This window comes from Amyelois transitella, chromosome 22, assembly GCF_032362555.1.
Source record: "Amyelois transitella isolate CPQ chromosome 22, ilAmyTran1.1, whole genome shotgun sequence".
NCBI classification, from domain to species: Eukaryota; Metazoa; Arthropoda; class Insecta; order Lepidoptera; family Pyralidae; genus Amyelois; species Amyelois transitella.
Window position 1 is genome coordinate 3,775,499 of NC_083525.1, and position 26,400 is coordinate 3,801,898.

At 38.9% G+C, this 26,400-nt stretch overlaps 2 protein-coding genes across 3 annotated transcripts in view; one reads left to right on the forward strand and one right to left on the reverse strand.

Moving 5' to 3' along the window:
- Positions 1-26,400, forward strand: part of LOC106134191 (jmjC domain-containing histone demethylation protein 1) — a 37,751-nt gene continuing 11,351 nt past the window's right edge. The window contains exons 1-18 of one of the 2 annotated variants that reach the window (XM_013334176.2): positions 1-146; positions 1,437-1,663; positions 5,807-5,918; positions 6,353-6,517; positions 6,781-6,916; positions 7,090-7,217; positions 7,728-7,877; positions 8,412-8,585; positions 9,355-9,514; positions 10,067-10,196; positions 10,810-10,933; positions 12,097-12,187; positions 12,998-13,152; positions 13,611-13,709; positions 19,887-19,983; positions 20,292-20,464; positions 20,818-20,991; positions 21,245-21,381. In XM_013334176.2, coding sequence (XP_013189630.2) covers positions 99-146; positions 1,437-1,663; positions 5,807-5,918; positions 6,353-6,517; positions 6,781-6,916; positions 7,090-7,217; positions 7,728-7,877; positions 8,412-8,585; positions 9,355-9,514; positions 10,067-10,196; positions 10,810-10,933; positions 12,097-12,187; positions 12,998-13,152; positions 13,611-13,709; positions 19,887-19,983; positions 20,292-20,464; positions 20,818-20,991; positions 21,245-21,381 — 2,480 coding nt within the window. In that variant the 5' untranslated portion in view covers positions 1-98. The remainder of the gene's footprint in view (positions 147-1,436; positions 1,664-5,806; positions 5,919-6,352; positions 6,518-6,780; positions 6,917-7,089; positions 7,218-7,727; positions 7,878-8,411; positions 8,586-9,354; positions 9,515-10,066; positions 10,197-10,809; positions 10,934-12,096; positions 12,188-12,997; positions 13,153-13,610; positions 13,710-19,886; positions 19,984-20,291; positions 20,465-20,817; positions 20,992-21,244; positions 21,382-26,400) is intronic. The other variant, XM_013334177.2, reaches the window with a different exon arrangement.
- On the reverse strand, positions 17,922-19,805 carry LOC132903163 (serine/threonine-protein phosphatase 2A regulatory subunit B'' subunit gamma-like). The gene has a single exon (XM_060950554.1). The coding sequence runs from the start codon at positions 19,744-19,746 to the stop codon at positions 18,313-18,315; it is 1,434 nt and encodes a 477-aa protein (XP_060806537.1). The 5' UTR covers positions 19,747-19,805; the 3' UTR covers positions 17,922-18,312.

The window sequence follows — 26,400 nt, forward strand, 5'->3', positions numbered from 1 at the left end:
CAAATGGTGGATTGCGTTACTTTTTCTCGTGCTCTGTGTAAAATATTTACGTAAAATAGTGTTAATTTCATATTGCAGTGTTTCTGACTAACATAAACATGTCGGAAGCACTGCCGAGTGCTAAAAAACAAGTGCCGCGGCAGCTGGTAAGTGCTAATTGTTATTTTTTTACGTATTTAGTCCCGGGTGACGCCATGGTGGCTTTATCTGGGATCACGTAAACATGAAATGGTGCATCGCTGCATCGTGTATCGATCAAGCGAAATTCTGAGGTTTGGATAATTAAGTATTTCAAGAAAACGTTGTTTTGTAAGAAATGATCATCGTCATTGAGGGTCATCGGACTCATTTTTTATTTGCGATCATGCTGCTCGCGACAGAGTTTAAAACGCGGCGGCCGTATGCATTCGCGCATGCGAGAAGGTATTAAAATCTATAATAATTTCCGGAGATCCAAATAATGTCATATATCGAAAATGATAATGAGTTAAAAAGGTGCGCGCTTCGGCGTAACCAGTGGGCATATTGAAGTTCTGATAGGGACGAAGGCGCAAGGCGTATCCCTCCCGCGGCAGTCGGAGGACAGAGCGACGGACGAAGTCACAGAGTGCCGAGAGGGCAGGCGACCGAGCCGAGCGTGCGCTGTGCGGCCACACGTCGCGCGCTTCTAATCTAGTTTATTACTCGACTAATCTTCCGTTCTACCGAACAATTACTTGATGGCGAACCTAAATAAGTACACTAAAAGGTACATTGCCACCTATACATTACGTTCCTCTTTGTATTGCTTGCAAAATTCAGTACGAATATTTGAAGCGCTCTTTGTTCTGATTGCAAACGAAAACAACAGCTAGGCACATCAAAACTTTTATGTGCACTTATTGCTTGGTTTTATTTCAATGTCCTTGTATTGGTTTCTTGTTCACATCAGCACACTTAAATGTGACACTTAACATACCTAATGTAATAACAAAGTGCCTATCTATTAACTCATTTAAGGCAGTAAAGTATTTTAATGCTTCCAAACCAATATAGGTAGGTACTACCAAATTCTAAAATCTCTACCTAATTACCTAATTATCAATGAGTTAAAAAGGCATTTAATATTTTTTATTGATAAAAGACCACAGTTATGTTAGTATCATAATAACTTACTTGAAGTTTATGTAGATAAGTAAGAAAGAAATTCTACAATAATTTATGAGAGTTGCAGTTCCCCATTACTACACCTGTACTGGCAGCAGATCTTCCCTTTGATGACAGTTGAATACACAATAATAAATATATGATCCTATTGTCGAAAATATAAAAAATCTCACATAAAAAGTATTTTGGACAGTCTTTTTACACTCACACACACATTAATAGTACAGAACAAATAGATTTAATAAAAGAACTTTGTGTCATTTGAACCTCAATTAATATTTTTATAACAGCGTGAACGCAAGCAAAGAAAACTCTATTCAGATGAATGGGCTCTTGGTGATGATGAAGCCGAAGGAGGTCGGGGCTTTTCGTTGGCAGACAAGTTGGAGAGCCCCAGGTTCGAGCATGCCGGATCAGTTCTGGAGATGCACGGTTCAGAGATCACTGTTGCTCACCTGCAAAAGAATGGATTTACAACTCCTTTGCTGTTCAAAGAAAAAACTGGATTGGGCTTGAGGTAAGAATCCTAATAGATTATGTAGTTACCTATGCAGATGATGTAGAAATAATTTTTACTTAATGCCAATAAAATGAATGTTACCATGTGGTTAATTATTTTTATGACCAAGTAGGTAGGTATTAGGAATGATTTTTACTCCTAATGAACTTTGGGCCTGATTTTTGGATAGATTATGAGTTTATTAATTGAAAAAAAAAAGATAAAATTATTAACTATTAATATAGTTCTAAAGGAAAAAACAGAACTCTCTCATGATAGCTTACATACCTAATAACATACTGTGCTGATCTAACGTAAAAAGTAGAAGAAAACAAAAAATATGAAATTAAAGAAGGATAGCTTATTTCCTACTATAATGTCAACTAGTAGGTTTATAGCTGAGTGTCTGTTATACAACAGGATCATAATAAATTTTTACATGGACTGAATTTTTTTTTTAATGAAATGAAAATTAAATATCAACCTACCTACTTAGCAACACTGGGGTTTTTGGGTTTGACATGGACTTGCGTGGTTTTCCCACTTAATAAAAAATCGGTCAAGTGCGTGTCGGATTCGCACTCAATCATGTTATTTCATTATAATTTAATTTTACGAATAAAAAATAATACAGGACATTTTTTTTGCGGTTTATTGAATACCTACTTATTTCCACATGTCAACTTTCTAGTTTGCTTGGTCCGATTAAAATGGCTGTTACATAGGGAACGAACGGACGGACCAAGGGACAAGACGAATGTATAATGGTTCCGTTTTTGTCATTTAGCTGCGGAATTTTCTGTAGGACTTTAGAAGTCAGGTACCTAGTTGGGAACCTGAAGGTACACCGGAGCACTAAATCGTGTGTTTCCAAAATAAGTATTTATTTGTATGAAGTGATAAATTATCGACGTTTGGTGAATTTTTATTTCATTTAAACAGGTATTGGAAAAAAAATTTAAAAAAAAGGTATTACTACCTGTGCCTGTGTAAGACCACCTATATTATGGACTTTTTACGATAATGTGTTTTACTCTTTTTCAATCTTTTCAATTTCCAACCAAACTTCACGCTATAGGTAGATACATAGCGTGAACCCATATTGCAAAAATTTTCTATCATTCTTAATATCAAGAGATTGAATATTAATAAAAATAGATCATTTATATTTATACTTTACTGGTGGCCATCTTTTCCGATCATATTCCAATACTTTTCCTTTGGAACTGGCGTATCGTATTGTGATTGTAATCAACATATAGGCTTAAATTTTTCAAGGCCCTTATCTCTAAAGGTAGGCAAATTAACACTGCTTGCCACATATTGGCCTATTAAAGCCCTTAGGTTGATTTTTTTTATCTATTTTTAGAACATTAGAAATGACCGCCTTCATCATTTCTTATTACAATACCAAATTTCATTCCTCCTGATGACGACGCACAACGTTAGCATGATAAAGTAGCGTCACATTATCGTGCCCTTTAAAATATAAATAGGATAGCATTTACGGCATGGCACGTTGAAAGTTATTAACTAGTAAGTAATGAGAACCTGACCGACCCGTCGCTACTTTTTTTCCGTCCTCGATCATATTATCGAACAAAATGAGCGGAGTGGTGTTGCACGTAGACACGTTAGCATACTCTCGGCGTCTGCCGACAACTGGCTTGGCTTTACTTTTGCTTCCCAATTTATTGGCCAGTGTGCGCATGTGCAAATATTATACGACCATTTCAAGTTTATCAAACCAAATTAAGACTGAAATCAAGTCTTATCACTGTTGTTCCATTCCGTAGCCACTGTCGCTATCATAATCATGGCCTTAAAATTACAGGTTTATTTAATAGCAGCACAGGCATGCAAAGTACAATCGACTTGTTTATATGTCGCGTCGTTTCGGTGTTCTTTGTTTTCACACCACATCAACGAAGTATCTCACACGTTAGTTATGTAATTTTCCCTTTTGAGCCTCGTGTTCCCTGAACAGTTTAAAATTTCTTTTTGTAGGTTTTAAAGATTTCTCGCTATGATGATAACTTTTGGTTAGTTGTCGATGCAAACGCGGGAAAACTATTCGTAAAATGCAAACATTGTTAATGACAATGTTGTGACAATCCTCAAATAAAAAGAAGAAAATATGTATAATGTTAACGATATCCTAACGCATTGTTCAGAATTGGAACACGTTCAAGTCCAAGTAGATTTTTATGCCTGAATTCGATGCCATTGCATCAGAAGAGCCATTAGTTAATTGTGTTTGTTTGCACTATCAGTTTGCAGCAGCGGACCTATCCTATCAATTTCTTTTGATTAACCCTTTTTCTGATACCTTTATTCCACACCTTTTCCATAGAAAAATATTGAATTAAAGCCTGCTTGGACACCTTAAACGTGAAGTTTATTATATTTCTAGTTTTAAAGTGTGTGTCATATGCTTCTTTTATCGTGCAGATTGTAAAAATCAATCAAGGGAATAATAACCTAATAAATTTTAGGCGATGATCACACTGTCACTATTTGAATCGCAATTGCATCATTAATAGGTACAGCACCTACAGCTAAACACGGACGGTTCAAGATTGTTGGCTATTTCTACTCTGTAAGGGATAAAGACGTGATTGAATGCATGTAATCAATTGAATTTAGGGATAAAATTCCGCTTGGACAAGTTAAACGTAAAGTTTATTACATTCGCGTCGTCTCCTCATCTAACAAGACGACCATCCATGTGAAAATCAGTGTGCATACTGCCTACCGGCTACCACTACCGGCAGTTCCCGCTTCCTTGTATTGCGGGTGTCCCCTTCCCCGCAATTTCATCCTGGGCAGTTTGCGCATGTACGTTACGTCTCCCTTTGTCCTCCCTAAGATGTCCCAACTATCCGTCCGTGTTACCTTTCACTGATAATGATTAAGTAAAACTCAATGTTGAAATCAAGTTTTATCATTATTTATACGTTTAGTTGCTGCATATAATAAGACTATTTTTTTTGGAAGTTTAAAAGCAAATTTGGTTTAAATATTTATTACCTATGAGAAATTTTTGAAAAGTCGTGTAATGACTCCATGAAACTTACATCATCAGTGTCTTTTATTACGCCATTCGGTCACATTTATTGTATACACGCTAAAAACATTTTTCTATTTGTATATGTAAGCGTGTAAATCGTACCGAATATTAAAGATAAAGAATAGAGAAAAGATAACATAACGGTAAGATTTCACTCAAACAAAGCTACAACAAGTTGATTTTAGTGGTAAAAGAGTTCTTCCCCAGTTAACCGTTACTAAATGACAAAAAAAAAAGGCGGTCGAATTAAGTACCTTGTCCTTTTTTGAAGTATGTTCAAAATATAATAAAATAAAACAGGCGACAAAAGTGAGAATTTTGTGTGTCGATGTTTTAATCTAATATCCACGGCATGAGCAAAAAGAGCTTGAGCTAAGTAGGTTAACGACTATTGTTCTGATAAAATAGGAATGTTAGAATGTCGTCTGAAATTCCGCGTCGTTCTAACTTGCGTGCGCTGAAACGGCGATCCCTGCGAAGCTCTAGTTGCATACTGCTGTGAAATGATTCCCGCTTTCCCTTCCCCCACTCTCGTGAAAAAAAGTGCGCATGTGCAACTCTTGTTTTCCCCTTTCCTTGCTTGAATTCAGTCTGTCTATTCTGGACTGGACTTTGATGCGAGTCAAATTGAGCAAACGATTGTGCTCATTTTTATTACGCAACTTTTCTACCAACTTTTCTACTTTCTGACAAACTTTGATTTTTTTTTGCTTTTGACGGAGAAGATGAAGTCGATTCAGAAAAAAGTCCGAAATTTTTCTGATTCATACTTTGTACCTATTTATAATGAGATAACTTAAATATTTGTTTATTGACAGTATCGTTTGTTTGCTAGGTATATGTAATCGAAGATCCCCCCGGGTCCCAAGGTATATATTGGCGCTGAGGGTGCAATAGCAGAGAGAGAGAGAGATAAAGATATTTATGAGATAGTCGCCTCCTATCAATTAATTTATGCTGAGCGCGATTTGATATTTTTCCCATTTTTGCTAATTTCACTAAAAACATATTTGTCAAATAATATACTTTTATTATTAAATTGGATTAGGAGTTTTCGGGAAAATGTTACAATATTTCCCGCTCTGTTTCAGAGTTCCGACGAGCAACTTCACAGTGAACGATGTGCGCATGTGCGTCGGCTCCCGCCGTCTTCTCGACGTCATGGACGTCAACACTCAGAAAAATATCGAGATGACCATGAAGGTGGGATATCCACAATTTGTTTTCTTATTACAGTAGAGTAGGTAAACTCCACTAAAAAGGAGAAATAATTAAAACTATTCTTACATTCTAATGTCTATAAACTTTATGTCTACACGATTTTCAGATAGTAGGTACCTACTTAAGAAATCTACTTTGTTTCAATTGGAACTTATTAAATTATGATAAGAACTTTAAGACTTTTGTAACTATTTTGTGTTTGCGATAGTGTCGCGGATTCGCTCATAAATTTCACTTTGTTTTTGTTCTGGCAAAAATTTGCGCCGAATTTTAATGTCTTTGTAAACCCACTTCTTGGTCCTATTTCTGACATCCCACTTCTGATATTGCAGTTACTATTAAAAGTGGGTTCCCACAAATAGGATATTATTACTTTAGTCTTATCAAAATTAAATGAACACTTAACATGTTACCAGGATTGGCAAAGATATTACGACGATCCCAACAAGGAGCGTCTTCTGAACGTGATATCATTAGAGTTCTCCCACACCCGCCTTGAGAATTACGTGCAAGCGCCGCGTATAGTGCGCCAGGTTGACTGGGTGGATACCGTGTGGCCACGACATTTGAAGGATCAACAGGTGAGTAATCATTAAAAGGTCTGATAAGGACATCCCTTATTTATCACCTAGTTAACATAAATATAAATTATCACGGTTTTATCTCTTACGGGGAAGTCACAGCCAACAGTCTCATAAAGACTGAAAGGCCACGTTCAGCTGTATGGCTCAAAGATGGAATTGAGATTAAAATAGTGACAGTTCTGGCCTAATTTTAGTTCCGCAATTCCTTACATTCTTTGATTTAATTCAAGTTATCAGAGAATATTAATTTCTTATTTCAGACTGAGTCCACAAACGCACTTGATGAGATGATGTACCCAAAAGTCCAGAAATATTGCCTGATGTCTGTAAAAGGGTGCTACACAGATTTTCACATTGATTTTGGTGGTACCTCCGTGTGGTATCACATTTTAAGAGGTAATTAATTTGATATATATTTTTAAAAAAGTGTAATTTTTTTTAAATAATCAATTTAGTAAAGAATAATTTTTTTTCTACTATTAACGTGTACATATTCGAGGTTATAAATTTGCTAAGTTAATTCGTAACGCCGATTTTTTAATATTATGGACATGTAACTTTATTTACAGGTGCAAAAGTATTCTGGCTTATCCCTCCCACTGAGAAAAATCTACAGCTATATGAGAAATGGGTGCTTTCTGGGAAGCAATCCGATGTATTCTTTGGTGATACTGTAGAGAAATGCATCAGAGTCCATGTGAGTATAGTTATAAATTGCAATGCTCAACAAAAACATTAAATGTGCTTTATAAAACTTACATTGAAAGGAGAGAGTATTTAAAAAAAAATCGTTTAATATCTCTATTTTTAACGATATATTTTATTTATGATTTTGTCAATTACAAATATGTATATATTTATTTATTATCGTAAAGTTTTTCTATTTGGTCAGCTGGTACACTGATAGAGAATGCCAAACGACATTAAGTCCGTTTTGTTAATTTTTTTGTGCAGTAAAGTTTTAAATAAAACTCTTCCATTATTAAGTATCTGACGGATAACCCACAGCCAAAACAACTGAGCGTAGAAAGTTGAAATTTGGTTGTATATATAAAGGGTTTTTGAAAATTCGCACTGGAATGGGAATTATCTTGATATTTCGTTATTCAATAACAATTCGTAATTTTCTAAAGTCAATTTATTCATTCTCCCAAGTCGTGTAATGGTATGACACTCGTAATTTACAAATATTTATTATCAATTACAGCTGCAAGCCGGCTACACATTCTTCATCCCCACCGGTTGGATTCACGCAGTTTACACACCAAGCGATTCTCTAGTGTTCGGTGGCAACTTTCTTCATCAGTTTGGCATTGAGAAACAGCTCAAGATTGCCCAAGTTGAAGATGTCACTAAGGTGAGTAATATTTTTGTTATCTATGTAGTCTTAATCTCTGTAGTACGATGGATATTTGTTGGCCCTATGCCTAAGGAAGCCAGAGAACATATTTATTTCTCATATTATTACTGGCCGTGTGGCTCCCGGCACCAATCAAAAAAAGAATAGGACCACTCCATCTTTTTCCCATGGATGTCGTAAAAGGCGACTAAGGGATAGGCTTACAAACTTGGGATTCTTTTTTAGGCGATGGGCTAGCAACCTGTCACTAGTTGAATCTCAATTCTATTGTTAAGCCAAATAGCTGTATGTGGCCTATTAAGTTTTTTTTAAGACTGTTGGCTCTGTCTACCCCGCAAGGGATATAGACGTGACCATATGTATGTATTATTACTGGCCAATTATTGTTAGACGTAATTTTTCCAAAATCAACATGATGGCCTCAAAAAAATGCAATCAAGAGGGTGTGTGTGTATAAGTCACATTATAAGATACAAGAAGAAGCTACTTGCACCAAACGATAGATTTAGTATTTTTAAAAATTTTTTGTAGGTGCCACAGAAGTTCCGCTACCCGTTCTTCACTGAGATGCTGTGGTACGTGTTGGATCGTTACGTCAGCGCTCTTCTCGGCCGCTCCCACCTGGCGGCCGAGGGGCAGTCAACCCCGCTATCCGCGCCGAAGGACCATATGCATCTCACGCAAAATGAATTACATGGATTAAAGGTAAGACTTTTATTATTGTGGTGAGAAGATACTTAAATGTTTTGGTTCGTTACATCCTTATTTGAAATGAACTGCATGGGTTAGATAAAACTTTGTTATTGTTATGTCATTATTAAGGACGTCCTGGTAAAGGGTCAGGTCAAAAGTACCCGAAACCGCCGAGCTTGTATGAAGAGAGTTATGAATGTGGATGAAGCGAAGGAAGTATGCAGAGATCGTGGCAAGTGGAAAGAGGTAGTCTCTGCCTACCCCTCCGGGAAAGAGGCGTGATTTTATGTATGTTATGTCATTTGGTGATGAATTTGAAGGTAGGACTATTTCACTAGATGTTATCCACGGCTTTCTTTGCAGTACAAATGAAATATATTCGTTTGGAAATAAGACTTTTTTCAGAGGTAAAAAGAAGAAATTTCGTATTTAGCAACATGTACTTACTTATAGCGAATACCAGACTCCAAGGCATACATACATATATTCATGACTATATCTCTTGCGGCGTAGACTAGACAGCCAACAGTGTCGAAAAGACTGAAAGGCCACTTTCAGCTTTATGACTTCATGATGGAATTGAGATTCAAATAGCCCATTCCCTACAAAGGAAAGGCCCCTTTATCGCCCTTACTACGACATCCATGGGAAAGATATAGAGTGGTTCTATTCTAAAGTGCCGGCAACCCAAAGCACATTGCATATATTTCAGGTATCTTCCATTTGGTTTATTTTTTCACATAAAATAATATAAAACTGAACATTTTACATTCCTTTTCAGGCCATAGTAATGTATTTACATCAGCTGCCGGCCGCTCGCAAATCCGTGCCGGAGTTGCTTTCAGACCCCATAGCTTTGGTCCGCGACGTGCGAACCCTGGTCGAACAACATAGGCATGATAAACAGCATCTGGCTATCACAGGAATTCCTATACTGAAAGGTAAGGAATTTGAGTATCAATAAACACACAATCGCAATCCTAAAATTTAAAAAAACTGCTCATTGTGCGTCAGTAATTTCTACTTAAGGATTGTGTGCTTTATCATAGCACTTTAAGATCCATTTTCGAATGGTATTCATCTGTAAAACCAAGTTTAGAGGTGCAGGTGATTTTTTGTTTAATTTTTTAATTTTGTTGTATGAACGGAAATTTGATCGAAGGATATTGACGTTGAAACTTAGTAATATTATTATGGCCATGATTTTGGCGAATTTTATGTAAACTTAAAATGTTATATGATTAGTGTTATCGTGCGATAAACCACGGTTGTTAAGTAAAAGCAAAAGTTTCCAATCCATAGGATTAACGATATTTCGGCAACGCTTGAATCCACGTCTATATCCCATGCAGGGAACAGAGCCAACAATCTTAAAAATACTAAAATGCCACGTTCAGCTGCTTGGCTTAATGATAGAATTGAGATTCAAATATAATTGAATATACATAAAGACTAGAATATAATGTATGGATTTCTAAAACTGGTATTTTCAGGGCCAGACGAGGCCGTGAGCACCGAACGCCGCCAGCCCAGCGCGCGCGGCGGCCGCGGCGGCGCCCGCGGCGCGCCCGCCCGCCCGCGCCCCGACCACGCCAACAACGCGCCTAGGCGGCGGAGGACCAGGTAACAGTGACACTACCAGTATACTATATACGGGGCACATTGCACTACAGATTGAGTTAGCTTCGAAAGTAAGTGCGAGATACTAACCCAACGATGCTATATTTTATTATATATAGTAAATACTTGTATAGATAAACATCCAAGAGCCACGCTAATTAGAGAAAGTTCTTTTCTCATCATGCGCTCTGGTGTCAAGGAGCTCGCCCGTGAGCCCGACCACGGTAACAGATTTGTAAGGTTTCGCTTCCTGATAATTGTAATACATATAGTCTCATCTATATTCCTTACGGGGTAGACAGAGCCAACAGTCTTGAAAAGACTGAAAGGCCACATTCAGCTGGTATACCTTTATGATGAAATTGAGATTCAAATAGTGACAGGTGATAAGCCCATCGTTATAATGACAGTTATAATGACTGATAGTAAACCAACACTAGTTTGCGATTAAACTTAACTTTGTAACGTTTGTCTATTATTGGTAGTCTGGTGAACTGTGTGCAAAAAAATGTGGTCAATAAATTTCGGGGTTATTAATTAATCCTGCCCCTTCTATATATTCCTACGCCACCCACTTTTAAAACTCATCACAATACATATTTTCATCAAATTTCAGATGTAAGAAATGCGAGGCTTGCCAACGCACAGACTGCGGCGAGTGCGTGTTCTGTCACGACATGGTCAAGTTCGGTGGGCTCGGCCGCGCCAAGCAAACCTGCATTATGAGGCAGTGTCTACAGGTATATAGGATATTATATACATATATGTTATATAGCATAAAAATAAGACATATCTATACTGAGCTAGACATAACCATGAACTCATTTTTTGAGGGAATATCTAAGAAGCAACCATTATATTATTCAATTATGCATGTGTACTACATGTTTGCTTCATCCATATTCATAAATATTTTCATGGAAACTCGTCGTTCAAGTATGCTCTTGACCTCTCTATTCAGATTCTCTTTGACTTAGTCCAGGTGATCATCTTAACGTTAGCCCCACCAGGTAGCGTCCTCACCACTTTAGAGAGCGAACGAGAACAAGAAGCGACATGTCTAACTTCTGCAAAATTGCAGGGAACTTAACCCATATGAAATATCTATAAATTGAATATTTAGGTGTCTTGTTGATGTACCTACATTATTTAGAAAAGTGTCATTTCATTGGTAAATAAATAAAATAAGAGGTGAGATTTGAACATGTGGCTCATCACTCAATTAAATTGGATTAATTCTATTCAAAAGTCATTACTAGTACAAAAGACCTCATTACAAACACCATTGTATGTTTCATATGTGTGTGTATTACCCATAATCCGAGATGCTTGCAAGACGTTTTTCTCATTTAATAATAAATGTTTAAAATAAAATAAGATTATATATCTATATGAAATGAAAATAAAATTTGCCCATAACAATAATCATAAATTAAAAATAAAATAAAATAAAACTACTGCTTTTCATGCGTCAGACTTATCCAACACTTAATATATCTATATGAAATGAAAATAAAATTTGCCCATAACAATAATCATAAATTAAAAATAAAATAAAATAAAACTACTGCTTTTCATGCGTCAGCCTTACCCAACACTTAATATATCTATATGAAATGAAAATAAAATTTGCCCATAACAATAATCATAAATTAAAAATAAAATAAAATAAAACTACTGCTTCTCATGCGTCAGCCTTACCCAACACTTATATGTTGTGGTTCCGATCAGTCTTTACGCCAGACCAATAATAATAGTGTTCTTACACGCGTAAACCCTAGACATAAAAGATGCAATTCTCTTTCTTTGTATGGCGCTGAAAGAATCGACTGGAACAAACATTTCTGAAACGCTACAGTAGCGTTTCAGGCATTTGATTCCTAATTTTTAAATTGTTTCTCAGCCAATGTTGCCCGTGACGGCGTCCTGCGCTGTGTGCCACCTGGACGGCTGGATGCAGACCCCGGTCGCGCCCCAGGCCAAGGGTAACTCGGGTAACTATTATTGCTCATTCACTACCATTACAAGCATTGTGTAGAGGCCATTTTGGTTATTTTACACCGGGTCAACATGTCATATCATGGATGGTTTAATATTATTGTTTTATTTGTTGACACAAAATTGCATATGGATATAAAGGTTTTACTTAATTTGTAGCTCAAAATTATAATTTTCTGCTAGGTACAATAGCTTTCTGTATGATGTTGCCATTGTGGAAAATAGGCTGACCTCAATCAGTGTTGCCCTGGTGTAAATGACTGTTATGTGCAGAAATCACTAACTTCAAAATTACATCATTCTTTACTTAGTTCACCTTACATAACAAAGGGTACTCTACTTTTTGATATTGTCACTTACTGTCGCAAAACAATTGGGTCTGAAAATCACAAGGGTTTTTGGTTTACTAACATTTGACTTTTGTTTTCGAGCCGTTGGGCTGTTTTTGATAAAATTTGTATGACGTTTAGGTAAAACGTCGCAAGTCAGGGTGATGAGAGATCTTTTTATAGTTTTGAAATTTTAACAGCCTTTGTGGCGCAGCGGTAGTGCACTTGTCTGTGACACCGGAGGTCCCGGGTTCAATTCCCGCCAGGGCACGACGAGAAACGATCTTACTCTGATTGTCCTGGGTATTGGATCTATATAACTATTAATTATAAAATATAGCATCGTTGAGTAAGTATCTCGTAACACAAGTCTCGAACTTATTTCGGGGCCAACTCAATTTTTTTTTTACTGAAACTAATCATTACGTAGACCACGTTCATGGCGATCGATCAGTATAACTTAATCAACTGTTCCAGGTCGTAACGGTCCGTCGTGCTTACGCGAGTGTTCGGTCTGCTACAGCATCGTGCACCCCGCGTGCGTGCCGCCCGGCGGGCAGGTCAACGAGGACCTCCCCAACTCCTGGGAGTGCCCCATGTGCACCCAGATGGGGCTCAACCACGACTACAAGGTACGGTTACTTTTATATACATACATGAATAACGTCACGCCTGTTTCCCACTGAGGTAGGCAGAGACTATGGATTTCCACTTGTTACGATCCTAACAGACTTTTCCCGCTTCCTCCACACTTCCTCTTTTCATGTATATTCGACGATTCTGGGTACTTTTAATATCACCCTTTTTTAAGACATTCGAAATTAAGTAAATTGAAGTCTACTTTTAAAACTTTCGAATTTGCTATATAAATGAAAATGGAACGTGAAAAATGTATGTTACATTTTACACGCCGTCTATGGCATTTCGCTTGCTTTTCGCGCTTACGGCACAATAGAGACGCGGTGATTATACAGAATATGATGCTGTTTATAGTTTATATATAAAATATATAGGTATATAGGTATGTTATAGATAAAACAGGGTGAGTGGTTAGTAAAATTTCTTCAATGTTTATCGTATTTGTTCCCAGCCCCGTCACTTCCGCGCGCGTCAGAAATCGTCGGATCTTCGGCGAATGAGCGTCGGCTCCGATGTCAGTCAACTTGGACAGCACCACGGCAGTTTATCGGTATTATTTTATTATTAAATTTTATTGTATTTACGGCGATTTGTGGTAGATTAGGTAAACCTTAAACTGAAGATCTTGTATGAAAATGATGGTTGGAAAAAAGACCTAAGCTGAGTGGAAGGAGTGTCTCTACCCCTCCAGTAAGAAGGCATATACTTTGAAAAGATATATAGTCACGCCTTTATCTCTTGCGGGGTTGACTGAAAGACCACGTTCAGCTGTATGGCTTCATGATAGAATTGAGATTGCTAGCTCAGCGCCTACAAAAGGAATCCCAAGTTTATAAGCCTCTTTCTTTTAGTTGCCTTATACAACATCATGCGAAAGATATGGAATTTATAGATAAGAAATCTAAAGTTCTGGAAACCACACAGCACGGCATATAATTTATATATAACCTTAACATGTAATTATTAAGATTTATTAAGTTACATTGATTTAGTTACATGCATATATGATAAATGTTTTCTTTATACATACATACATAACATACATAAAATCACGCCTCTTTCCCGGAGGGGTAGGCAGAGACTACCTCTTTCCACTTGCCACGATCTCTGCATACTTCTTTCGCTTCGTCCACATTCATAACTCTCTTCATACAAGCTCGGCGGTTTCGGGTACTTTTGACCTGACCCTTTACCAGGACGTCCTTAATTTGATCAAGATACGTTCGTCTAGGTCTTCCCACTCCGACCTTTCCCTCCACACTCTCCTTGTATATCTGCTTAGTCAACCTGCTTTCATTCATCCTCTCCACATGACCGAACCATCTTAACATACCCTTTTCTATTCCTGTAACTACATCTTCTTTCACATCACAACATTCCCTTATCACGCTGTTCCTTATCCTGTCACTCAATTTCACACCCATCATACTCCTTAACGCTCTCATTTCCACTGCATTTATTCTGCTTTCATGCTTCTTTTGCCATACCCAACTTTCACTCCCATACATTAATGTCGGGACCAACACGCCCCTGTGCACAGCCAGTCGAGCCTTTTTGGATAGTTTCTGACTGCTCATAAAGGCATGCAAAGCTCCATTCACCATGTTCCCCGCGTTCACTCTCCTTTCAATATCACTATCATACTTGCCATCTGATGTAAACTTTGATCCTAGATATACAAACTCTTTCACTTGCTCCACTTTTTCTCCTCCAATCAAAATATTACATGCTGTCATTTCTTTCTCCATTTCAAAAACCAGTGTTTTAGTTTTACTTACGTTCACTTTCATTCCTTTCTCTTTTAAAGCTTCATGCATACAGTTTACCATCTCCTGTAACTCCTCCGCTGATGACGCCAGTATAACCTGATCGTCGGCATAGAGCAGACATTTGACGAGTAACTCATTCATCCTTAATCCACTTTTAGACTCTTTCAAATCTGTCAAACAGCTATCCATAAATAGGTTGAACAGCCACGGTGACGCAACACATCCTTGCCTAACGCCTTTCTCAATCTTAAACCACTCAGTGTGCGCTCCGTTTATCCTGACACAAGCACTCGAATCCTCATATAAGGATTTCAGTGCTCGTATTAAGAGACTGCTCACCCCATGCATAGAAAGTGCTGACCACAATTCATTCCTCTCAACTCTGTCATAGGCCTTTTCCAGATCTACGAATGTGCAATAGACTTTTTGACTCTTGGCCAAAAACTTTTCGGCTATGCACCGCAAGGAAAAGACCTGATCAGTACATCCCATTCCCTTTCGAAATCCCGCTTGAGCATCCCATATTTTGTCATCAGTTTCATTCCTGACTCTATTAATCAATACCTTAGCATACAATTTGCCGACGACGCTAAGCAGGCTTATACCACGATAATTTTTGCAGTCCAGCTGTGACCCTTTTCCTTTGTAAAGTGGCACGATAACAGCCTTACACCAATCTTTTGGTACTCGGCCGCTTCTCCAACACAAATTGAAAAGGCAGTACAACTGACTAGCTACTACGCCTTTTCCTGCTTTAAGCATCTCGACCGACACTCTATCACACCCAGCAGCCTTTCCCGCTTTCATACTCTTAAGTGCTTCCACAATTTCGAACCTTCCTTTCTTTCCTTTTTTTCAAATAAACTTTCAAAATAGTCCTTCCATATCTTTAGTACACATTCTTCTCCTTTCACAACGCTACCATCCTGGCATCTGATCCTAGTCAGCTCTCTGGTTATAGTATTTCCTCGGGCTGACCTTACGGATTTCCAGAATACTTTCAGATTTGACTGAAAGTCTTCTGATAGCCTTTTATCAAAATCCTCTTTATACTCTTCTTTCTTTCTAATCACAGCTTTCTTAACCAAATCTTTCATTTTCTTATATTCCTTACGTGCTTCATTCACATCTTCATCTATAACCTCTTGCATTCTTAAGTTAGCTTTTGCTGCTAACAAATCCAGCCATGCTTTCTTCTTTAATCGCACAAGTTCTTGCACATCTTTACTCATCCACGCATTTTTGTGATTTTTTCCTTTCCTTCTTCTACTTACACCACACACTTCAACAGCTACTTTCACAATTCTTTTTTTAAATTCCTTCCATCCATCTTCAATATCGCTCATTTCCTCTAAATCTTCAAATTCATCCTTCAGTCTATTAATATACTTCTTACCTACATCCATATCTTGCAAATTTTCTACTTTTACTCTTTCCAAAGCACTGGTTTGCTCCCTTACCCTGTGCCGCCAGCGATTGAAGATACCCCTTATCCGGGATATCACCAGTAAATGGTCCGAGTCAATGCCAGCACCGCGATATGCACGGGTATCCAGCACTTTGTTCTTCAATCTTTCATCTACAATCACAAAGTCTATCATACTTTTTAAAATACCTTCCACTCTTGTGTAGGTGTGGATCTCTTTATGTTGAAACATTGAGTTCGACACAAAAAGATCCCACTCTAGACAAATTTCTAATACACTTCTTCCATTATCATTCACCTTTTCGTCACCAAACGCACCAAGCACCTTTTCATATCCATCACGCTTTACACCCACCCATCCATTAAAATCACCTAACATAATAATCTTCTCATTTGGCTTGGTAACTTTCAATACTTCTCTTACACTATTCCAGAACTCCTCGTTTTCGCTTTTTGCTGATGTTGTACCCCTCGAACCCACATCCCAAGGTGCATAAACACCTAGAACGAAGATCCGAGTGATTCCAACTTTCAGCCTAATCCATAGAAGACGAGGGCTGACACACTCATACTCATTCACGCACTCAGCCATTCGTGCAGAAAGAATTAGACCGACCCCTTGACAGCCTCGGCTGGTACTGGAAATTCCAGACCAATACGCCGTGTAAGGGCCGTGCTGCGTCGCGTCGCATCCTTTCCGCTTCGTTTCATTCACGCACAACACATCCAAACGTCTTTCATCCATCATCTGGCATACTTCCCCAATCTTATCCTTCATTCCTCCTCTTACATTCATCGTCGCAAAGCGGCTTTCAGCAGACCGCATACCGCTCCCGCCGGGAACAAGACGTGATGGGGTGCGGGCACCATCGCCGCCATCTAGGTGCTCTTTCAAAAAATTTGCATCCATGCGATTCCCACGAGACGCTAGGGAAAAATTTTGTCCGCCCCAGCAGAGCCCCGCATGCCAGGGTAAAGCTAGCCATTACCTGGGGGTCGCCCAACCCCATGGCGGAAGTGGCACGCTCGAGACTAGGCTCGCCCCTAGCCATGCATCCATCGGCGCGGCAGACCTTAGATTGGCAGGGATTTACATTAAAGAGGAATCCCAAGTCTATCCCTTAGTCGGCTCTTACGACATCCGTGGGAAAGAGATGGAGTGGTCCTATTCTTTTGTAATGGTGCCGGGAACCACACGGCATTTTAAGGCAGGTTAATTTATCATATTACCTTATAGCTATGCATCACATTATCTTTTAGCGTTTTGCATCATAGGACGAAGAACTCTCATTGGTCCAGTTAAACTGGGTTTTAACGTTATCACCCACACGTGAGAGTATTAAAACAGACATAAAGCTGAACGTGACGTTTCAGTCTTTTCAAGAGTTGACTCTGTCTATCCCGTAAGGGAACTATACGTGACTATATGTTTGTATGTACACACCCGTGTCATCTTCATTTATACGTTAACTCCCTTTGGTCCAGTGGTCAACATTTACTATTTAAGATGGAATTTTTTGTGAATTTAAATAATCATTTCTGTTATCACCCCGTCTTGCACAAACACATGTTAGAGTTCCAAACTCCCTTTGGTCCAGTGGTCAAGATTTACTATTTAAAGATGGAATTTTTTGTGAATTTAAATAATCATTTCTGTTATCACCCCGTCTTGCACAAACACACATTAGAGTTCCAAACTCCCTTCGGTCCAGTGGTCAAGATTTACTATTTAAAGATTGTATTTTTTTGTGAATTTAAATTATCATTTCTGTTATCACCCCGTCTTGCACAAACACACATTAGAGTTCCAAACTCCCTTTGGTCCAGTGGTCAAGATTTACACTCCTTCACATTCTGTCATACGTATGCTGACACACGCGTTAATTTATCATCTTGGCAATGACATCATCTTTCAAAGTCTTACTCCTCAGGGTCCCAAACTCCCCCCGGTCCAGTGGTCAAGCGCTATGGTCCGCGGCCGCCAAAGCTTCTCTATTCTCGTACGCCCAAAACCCGTGCAACTCCAACAATATGGACACCGCCGTATGCCCGTGACCGCTTTTTATTAGATCGTTGAGAGTTATTCTCGCCGGATGAACGGGCCGGATCATGTCGAATATTTCGTCTTTCACGTCCTCAAAGTTGACCGGCTCGGCGCCGTGGGCCACCATTTGTTCTTGTATCGCCTTGAAAAAATAATTTAGCGTGAACGCGTCCAAATATCCTTGCGAATTGATATCGAGCACACGAAACAGGTACGCCAGCGCCGCCGGCTGCCGCCTGTTCTCCAGCGCCAGGACTAAGTCCAAATACGTCTTGTAATCCATCTCGCCGTCGTACGTGAGGCACTGCTGGAACACACGCTGGAGAAACGCGCGGGTCAGGGTGCCCGAGCCGTAACCGGCTAATTCGTTGATGCTCAGCATTCCGTTGTGGTCCCTGTCCAGATTGAGGTACTGCCCGTACACCCGCAGCGCTGACGCCGCGCTGAACCAGTTCTGTTCTTGAAGCTCCATCGGAAGGTCTTCCTCGCGAAGCTCTAACAGATCATCGAGGAAGGAGCACGACAGCACGTCTCTGATCCGCACGCGGCCGACCCTGAGCGGGTCGAGGAAGAACAGGAACTTCCTCGCGGCCGTGCACACGTAGAACGAGCTGAACGACGAGTCCAGGCCGTCCAATGCCGCCAGGGAAGGCACTAGTTCTGCTATGTAGCTCTCCAGGTCATGTTCGGTGAGATATCCCTGCCCCGTGACGTCATAGAGGGACAAACCGATCCTGGTCTGCTGCAGCCACACCCTCCTCATCACGTAGTTGAAGAGAGACACCCCCCGCACCCGCCCCACACCCCCCTCCGCCGCTTGCAAGCGACCAAACACTTCTGCCGTGAAGTATGGCCTATATTTAGGTCCAGCCTCGTCCCTAATCTTCCTAAACTGGAAATAGTCTATAGTCAGCTCGTGGTTGTTCGCCATACTATAACTACCGTTGGATTTCTCAATCAACCCCCACAGATGTTTCAACTCACTATTATCCAGTAATTCTTTACTTTTCTTCTGCAAGAACTGAGCTCTCGTCTCCTCTCTAAGCTTCTGATTGAGTACCTCGTCATTGCGTGGTAGTTTGAAGTAGAATTTAGGTATTTTCTTGTAAGACTCTTGATTGGCGTCCAATGGAGGTTTGTACAGCTGTTTGAATGTTTCAATTTCTATTTTCTCACTCTCCTCTTTTGTTACGCTTGTGCCTGATTCGTCTAATTTCTTTATGTATCTTCGTAGCCTTTTCTTTAGTTCATTGTTTAATTTATTGTCTTTTTCCTCCGACTTCGGGTCTGCTGGTACGTTGTTGTTTGCACTGTCTTCGGGTTGAATTTCGGTAGTTGCGTCGCCCATTTTTAAGTTAAAGTTTCAATTTATTTGCAGACCGATGAATGAATATCACTTGGTTGGTAACGTTGGTCATTTGGTAAACTAATAATTTGGTTTGTTTTCTTTATTTCAATTATAAATAAAAAAATATGTAATGTTTGTAGAACAAGCTGCCTCCGCCTTCGGCCGGGCCCGTGAAGTCTGAGGCGGGCTCCGACACAGAGGCAAAGAACGACGTGTCACATATCAAGACCGAAGACGGTATGTTACCAAAGAATTATTAATTATTATCGTACAAATTAGACACAAAAACTTCCTTCAGGATTACTTTTAAATCCCATAAGTTTGGTGTGGATGGTAATGAATATGCAGTGTTTTGAATGTATTGAGAAAAGCATTCAAATAAAAATTCAAAACCTTCGAGAGTGAGGTGAACACCATTTAAAATTTCATTTCAATTCAGAGCGAAACATTGGATTGCATTTGATTTCCCGTACATCAACTTATTTTCCAACGAATTTTCCATTTGCCAACAATATCCCTTATAATTTCTCTATTGTTTATTTCAGAAATAAAACGCGAAGAGGAAGGTCTATCATCAGGCGAGCTAGCAGAAGCTGATGGCGAGGGTCAGTGGGAGCCGGCTTCGAAAAAACGAAGACCTTCCGATGAAGATGATGCGCCGAAGAAACACGCTCTAAGGGCACATCACGCTTTGCAAATTACCCATAATACGACTAAGGTGAGAATCTGTTTATTCTTCATACTACTTCTCCGTTTCTCGCTTTCATAGAGAAAAAGCGAGAAACAGAGAGAAACCGTCCTTTAAACTCAGAGAGATTTTCTCATTATACCGTACTTTTCAGGCGTCTTGATTCTAAACTGAATAAGATTAACGGCTGCCTGTCTCACACTTATCCTACTTGGAAATTTTCAAATTAAGTTTTTTATATAAGCATTTTTGAGGATCAAGCTTGAAATCATACTTTTTTAAGCAAATAATTATACGAAGATCATAATATAATTTTTTCTCTGCAGTAAATCTGTCATTGATTCAAGATAAAAGAAAGCACTCGGAAATCATCTCTTTTTCAGGTCCTCAAGAAACCCCTATACCCAATTCGTCCTGCTCCAACTATGGCGACCCCCACAAACCTGGCGGGGTCTCCGTGGCTGGACCGCGAGGCCATGCTGAAAGTGTTCGCCAAACTGCTGCCAGCCGACTTGGCAACGTGTGCGCTTGTGTGCAAAGCCTGGGCGGAGTACTCGGTAAGAATATATCTGTAATGTATATAAGCGCAATTCTACATAGTCTTCAGTCATTGAGCTGACAATGCAGTAGAAAGGATTTCCTTAAATTCTAACGGGAAGGGAAATCAATAAGATTCGCTGCGGGGTATTCTAGTATTTAGAGATGAAGGAATATTTTATTTGTGTTTACTCAGGTGTTTAACTTAATACTTTATTATTAAAAGAAAATAAACAATAATAAGATTTATTCATTCATTCATTCCTTTTCCAGATGGATCCGTCATTATGGCGTAGCATGTCATTCGTACAAGTCAGAGTATCCGCGGCACAGTTGGCCGGTATAGCACGGAGACAACCCCTGTCTCTGGGGCTCGAGTGGTGCCATCTGGCGAGGCGGCAGCTAGCTTGGTGAGCAATGGCAAATTACTTTGTACATACATATAGTCACGTCGATATAGCCTGCGGGGTAGACAGAGCCAACAGTCTTGAAAATAGTGAAAGGCCAACTACAGCTGTATGGATTTATGATGGCTTTTTGCATATACTTAAGTATACGCAAAACTTAACGACCCTACGGGAATGTTATATTTGTGCTGTGTTCTTGACCAAAGCTACTTCAGCGAGCTAAATCTACGGCACAGATGAGAATTCTACTGTTTATTCTTGATATCTCAGAGAAATACTATGAATAGCGCACTGAGCAAATGAGCCTTATGATATCTAAAGTTACCATTAGCCTTGCTTCTTTACATCCCCATCTCTCTGGAGACGAGGAGCATGTTCCTTTGAACATGTAGGTAGGTAAGTAAAGTTTTTACACGAAGCGACTTCCGTCTGACCTCCGCAACATTTGCAGGGGAACAGGAAAGGGTTAGATAAAGCTAGTGTTCGCTTATAACATCATATAATGTTTAATTAAAACGAAAATAAATCTTAATAAAACTAATTAAGGGAAACTGAAATATAAATTTATATTATTATTCATGTAAGACACAAGAAGAACATGTTAAACACAGAAAACAAAAGTACATAGGTTCTGATTATTAAACCAGCAGACCCGAGATAGGAGACATGATGGAAAGGGTGACAGGAGACAGCACTCCACACAATTGTCTATAGACATACAAAAACCAATACATAAATAAAATACATATGATACTAAATTATGTGGGCTACAACCGGAGGTCCCAAAAAAAAGCCAAAGTTATTTGAAAAGATTTAATTTTAAAGTAAAAATTACATTTAGTTAATTATTTCTAAGACAATGACAATGATCGAAGTGTGAATCAAAAGTAACATGATTTCCGTATTTCCGATATTGCGAAGCCACCGTTGACGTCATAGCGAGTCACGCGCTGCACGTTATGCCGACGCTGCACCGCGGGCCGTGTGCAGTGTTGTTTTAGGTCAACGCTGCATCGGCGATCTTCATAGATTAGCACCGCGTAACACCTCCCGCCGAAGAACAGCCACCACCGATGATTTTCGTAGTAAATTGAGGTGGGGGTTGGTTACATCTTGTCCTCTCGCTGGGTTCCGGGATGGTGTAAATCCTTTCAGGTTGATCTGGACAGCTTTGTGGATTGTCATCTGTAGTCCCCTTAGAATTTAGCACGTATTTGCGATAGGCAACGTAGCTAACGAGTGCGCATGCACCGAACAATGATAGGTATAGCGGGATCGTAGTGTGATAGATTCCGTAATCATTTGTAGCTTGTATAATATGTGGGGATTCTTGCATAATTTTTGTGTTGGTAGTATGTAAGTGTTCCAGATTTATTGAGTTAAGTTTCAGGGTTGGAGCTGGAGTCTGAATGTTCGTTTCTTTATGGGGTAGATCCATGATTTTGAGCACGTGGCCTTTCAAACGATCTTTCTTGTTAGTAATATGTAGTTGAGATGTTTCTATATAGCAATTCTGTGGTATAGTTAGTAGATAGCTGCCGTTAACTTCTTTGTAAAGGTCTTGTCCGCAGGATAGGTGAATCTTCGTAGGAGATGGGAAGTTTATGGTGTAATATCTGTCATCAAGTTCCTCGTAAGCTATTTGGTCCAAAGTGATCGCGATGGGCTGGCATGTTGGATTCCTTTTCTGTGTGGTGATAAGTTCAGGTATGCAGCTCTGTGATGGGCGGTTCTGCAAACTTCGTTTTTCCTCGCATATAAACCATTTACTAGACTTCGGGCATTCAGCCTCTATGTTCTTGAAATCTTTCTGGAAGATGGCTAGGAAAGGAGAAGGCGGTATAAGGACTTCATGAAATCTGTTAGGTATGATAGATAACTTGTATAAGTCATATATAGGAAGCTGGAAAATTGGGAATTTATATACTATTACTATATTATTTCCTACGTAATATGAACCTAATCTAACTAACTCATAATATTCTCTGATGTCTAAATCAATTATTCTATCTCGGCCATATATAGCTGTCAGTTTGTGTAATATATTCCGTATTTCATCTAAACTAATAGCTGAATGGTGCATAGTAGAGGTTCTTATGAATGCTAAGATGTTTTGTAAACGAGTTAATTCTTGTGAGATAGAATCTACGTTATCGCTAAGAATGATAAGCATCTGAGCTAGATGTGCATATTTTATTAAATCATAATCCCTACTTGCATCACTTTCGTTAATTCTATTAATTAAGTCCGCCATTTTGTTCTGGTTCTTTACTATATCATTGATAATTTTGGAATATTGGGAAGTGAGATCTTTTGTTAAACTAACATGTTGATTAAATTCGGTAGCAAGCCTATGTTCGTCTTCTTCGAGAGCTTTTATTGCGTGATTATAATGTAGCGCATCGGTGTAATCAAGGTTACCTGTAATGCTTTTTACGACACTGCCGAGACCATCTATGAGACCTCTCTTTACACGACCCGTCTCAAAAGATTTAAGTTGCTCAGACACGTTTTTAAGTTTATTTTTAAGATAGTCTATATGAGGCTGGAATAATAAATTAGTTTTATTGTGAAGATCGGGGCTGCTAGTTAATAACTGGTCATTTACGGAGTTAATTTTATCTTGTAAAAGGTCCAAGTTAACATTCTGAATGAAGGAGTGATGATGGGATATGATTTTAGCCTCGCCTAGTTTGAAAGGTAAGATGCCGGGTCCATTGTCTAGGCTCTCAAGTCTTATCTCTTGAGGTAAAGCCATGGGCAGGACCAGGTGAAGGATCAGGAGCGTCCTGTAACAATCGGGCGGTTTTAGGAACCCTTTTAAGTCTAGATTTTGCGATGGGACCACGTTTCTTCCTCGTATAAATATGAATAGGAAGATCCGCCATGACGATATCGTGAGTGTAACGGGGAGCTACTTTTTGCCTAGAAGCAAATGGATTTTTTATGAAAATCTGTTGCTCGGGCGAGTGATAGACTTCCGGCTCACGATTACGATTATGGTTATCCGTAAGCTCTTTGCGGGTTTCGTTACATAACTCGTGAATCGTTTTATATGCTTTGGTCATTTTATCTTTATGATTAGTCGCATATTGTTGCATTAAATGTGCGGATAAATCTAGATCAAAAGGATCGCGTGGGTCGAAATGTCCAGTGATAATTTCTATAGGTTTACACTTCGTGAAACTGTGAATACTACTGTTATAAGCCAAAAGGGCATAAGGCATGAGATTGATTACTGATTCTCCTTTTTGACTGAGCTTGAGAATACGAAGATGTTCTAAAATCGTGGCGTGAAATTTTTCAACAATACCATTTTCATTAGGGGTATTCGGTGCCACCCTATGATGCTGGATTTTATGTAATCTTATAAACTCAGAGAAAAGTTGATTTGTGAATTCCGGCCCGTTATCGGTAACTATAGTAATTGGTATTCCGTGGTGAGTGCAAAATATGAGCAAAGCTTGTACAACACTTATTGCAGTTCCATCCCTTAAGTGATATGCCTGAGCGTATTTAGAGAAGGAATCAACTATGGACAAAAACTTTTCACTCTGAATAGTTAGTAAATCGAGATGCACTGTCTCAAATGGTTTGCTAGAAGGTGGAACTAATTTAAATTGTTGTTTGATAGGGTTGCGATCGTACTTTGCTTGACCGCAAATAGTGCACTCGTTTATAAATTTTGTTATTTGTTCACGCATTTTCGGCCAGTAATACTTATGGGATAGAGCTAAGTAAGTCTCATTAATACCCCTATGATTAGTTTTACCGTCATGATATTTGTTAATGATTTCCTGCTGCCTTAGATATTCTCGTACATTGTCCAGTTCCTTTTTTGTTAGTACTAAGTTCATTGATGAGTTTTTAAAGTGCTTTTGAATGATAGGGATTATGCTGTACATACCTAATGTTGGGTTAATTAATAAGCCTGTCTTAATTTTTGGATGAACGTATTCTTTAATGGCATTAACAACATCCTCTTCTAAAGTAGATTCTGACACTTGTATAGTGATACGGGTGTGAGTATCAAAAGGTTTAGTAACGATCGTTCTGCCTTTGATATCACCTACTATGTTGAAAATTATTTGTTTTGTGAATTTGTTCAAAGGGTCATCAGAAATCGGGACTTCTAGAATGGGATTTTCGTTATCTGTGTGAGCTGTAGCGGTACCAGAGTTATCGATAGGTTCATTAGCTGTGATAGTTCTAGATTCGTCAAGTGAAGGTGTTTTTTCTGATGGGTTAGCTACGATGGACAAAAGCTCCTCATTATTGAGTTCCAATCGCGATAATGCATCTGCATTAGTATTGGATTTACCCTGTTTGTACTCTATGGTAAAATCGTACTCACTCAGCTTTAACCGCCATCTCGTTAATCTGGAGTTAGGCTCCTTCAAGTTCATGATCCATTGAAGGGGCTTATGGTCCGTGATAATTTTAAATTTCCTTCCGAACAAATACGGCCGGAAATATTTGGTGGCCCATACGATGGCTAAAAGCTCCTTCTCAATGGTGCTGTAATTTAATTCGCTAGAATTAAGGGTACGTGAAGCGTATGCTATAGGTTTGTCAGAACCTATTGGACCTTGAGATAAAACAGCTCCGATTGCCACATTAGAAGCGTCTGTTGTTAAAATGAAATCTTTATTAAAATCCGGATATTGTAAGATGGGATCGTTAGTAAGGAGTTTTTTACAATGTTCAAAGCAGTTTATGTATTTTTGATCTAACGTTATTTTACTACCCTTCTTTAAGCATTGTGTTAGAGGTTTGGTTAGTTTAGCGAAATCGGGGATAAATTTCCTGTAATATCCGATCAGGCTGAGAAAACGTTTGATTTCTGTAGGTGTTTTAGGAATAGGATAGTTTTCTATTGCCTTGATTTTGTCTGGGTTTGGCTTAACCCCTTCATTACATATAATATGACCTAGAAAGCTGGTTTCTAACTTTAAAAATTCGGACTTATCCATTTGAATTTTAAAGTTAGATTCCCTCAGTCTTTTGAATACCTTTTCTAGG

Bases quoted from the DNA above. Each gene is read 5' to 3' on its own strand.
- LOC132903163 (XM_060950554.1), bottom strand. From the start codon at position 19,746: ATGGGCGACGCAACTACCGAAATTCAACCCGAAGACAGTGCAAACAAC.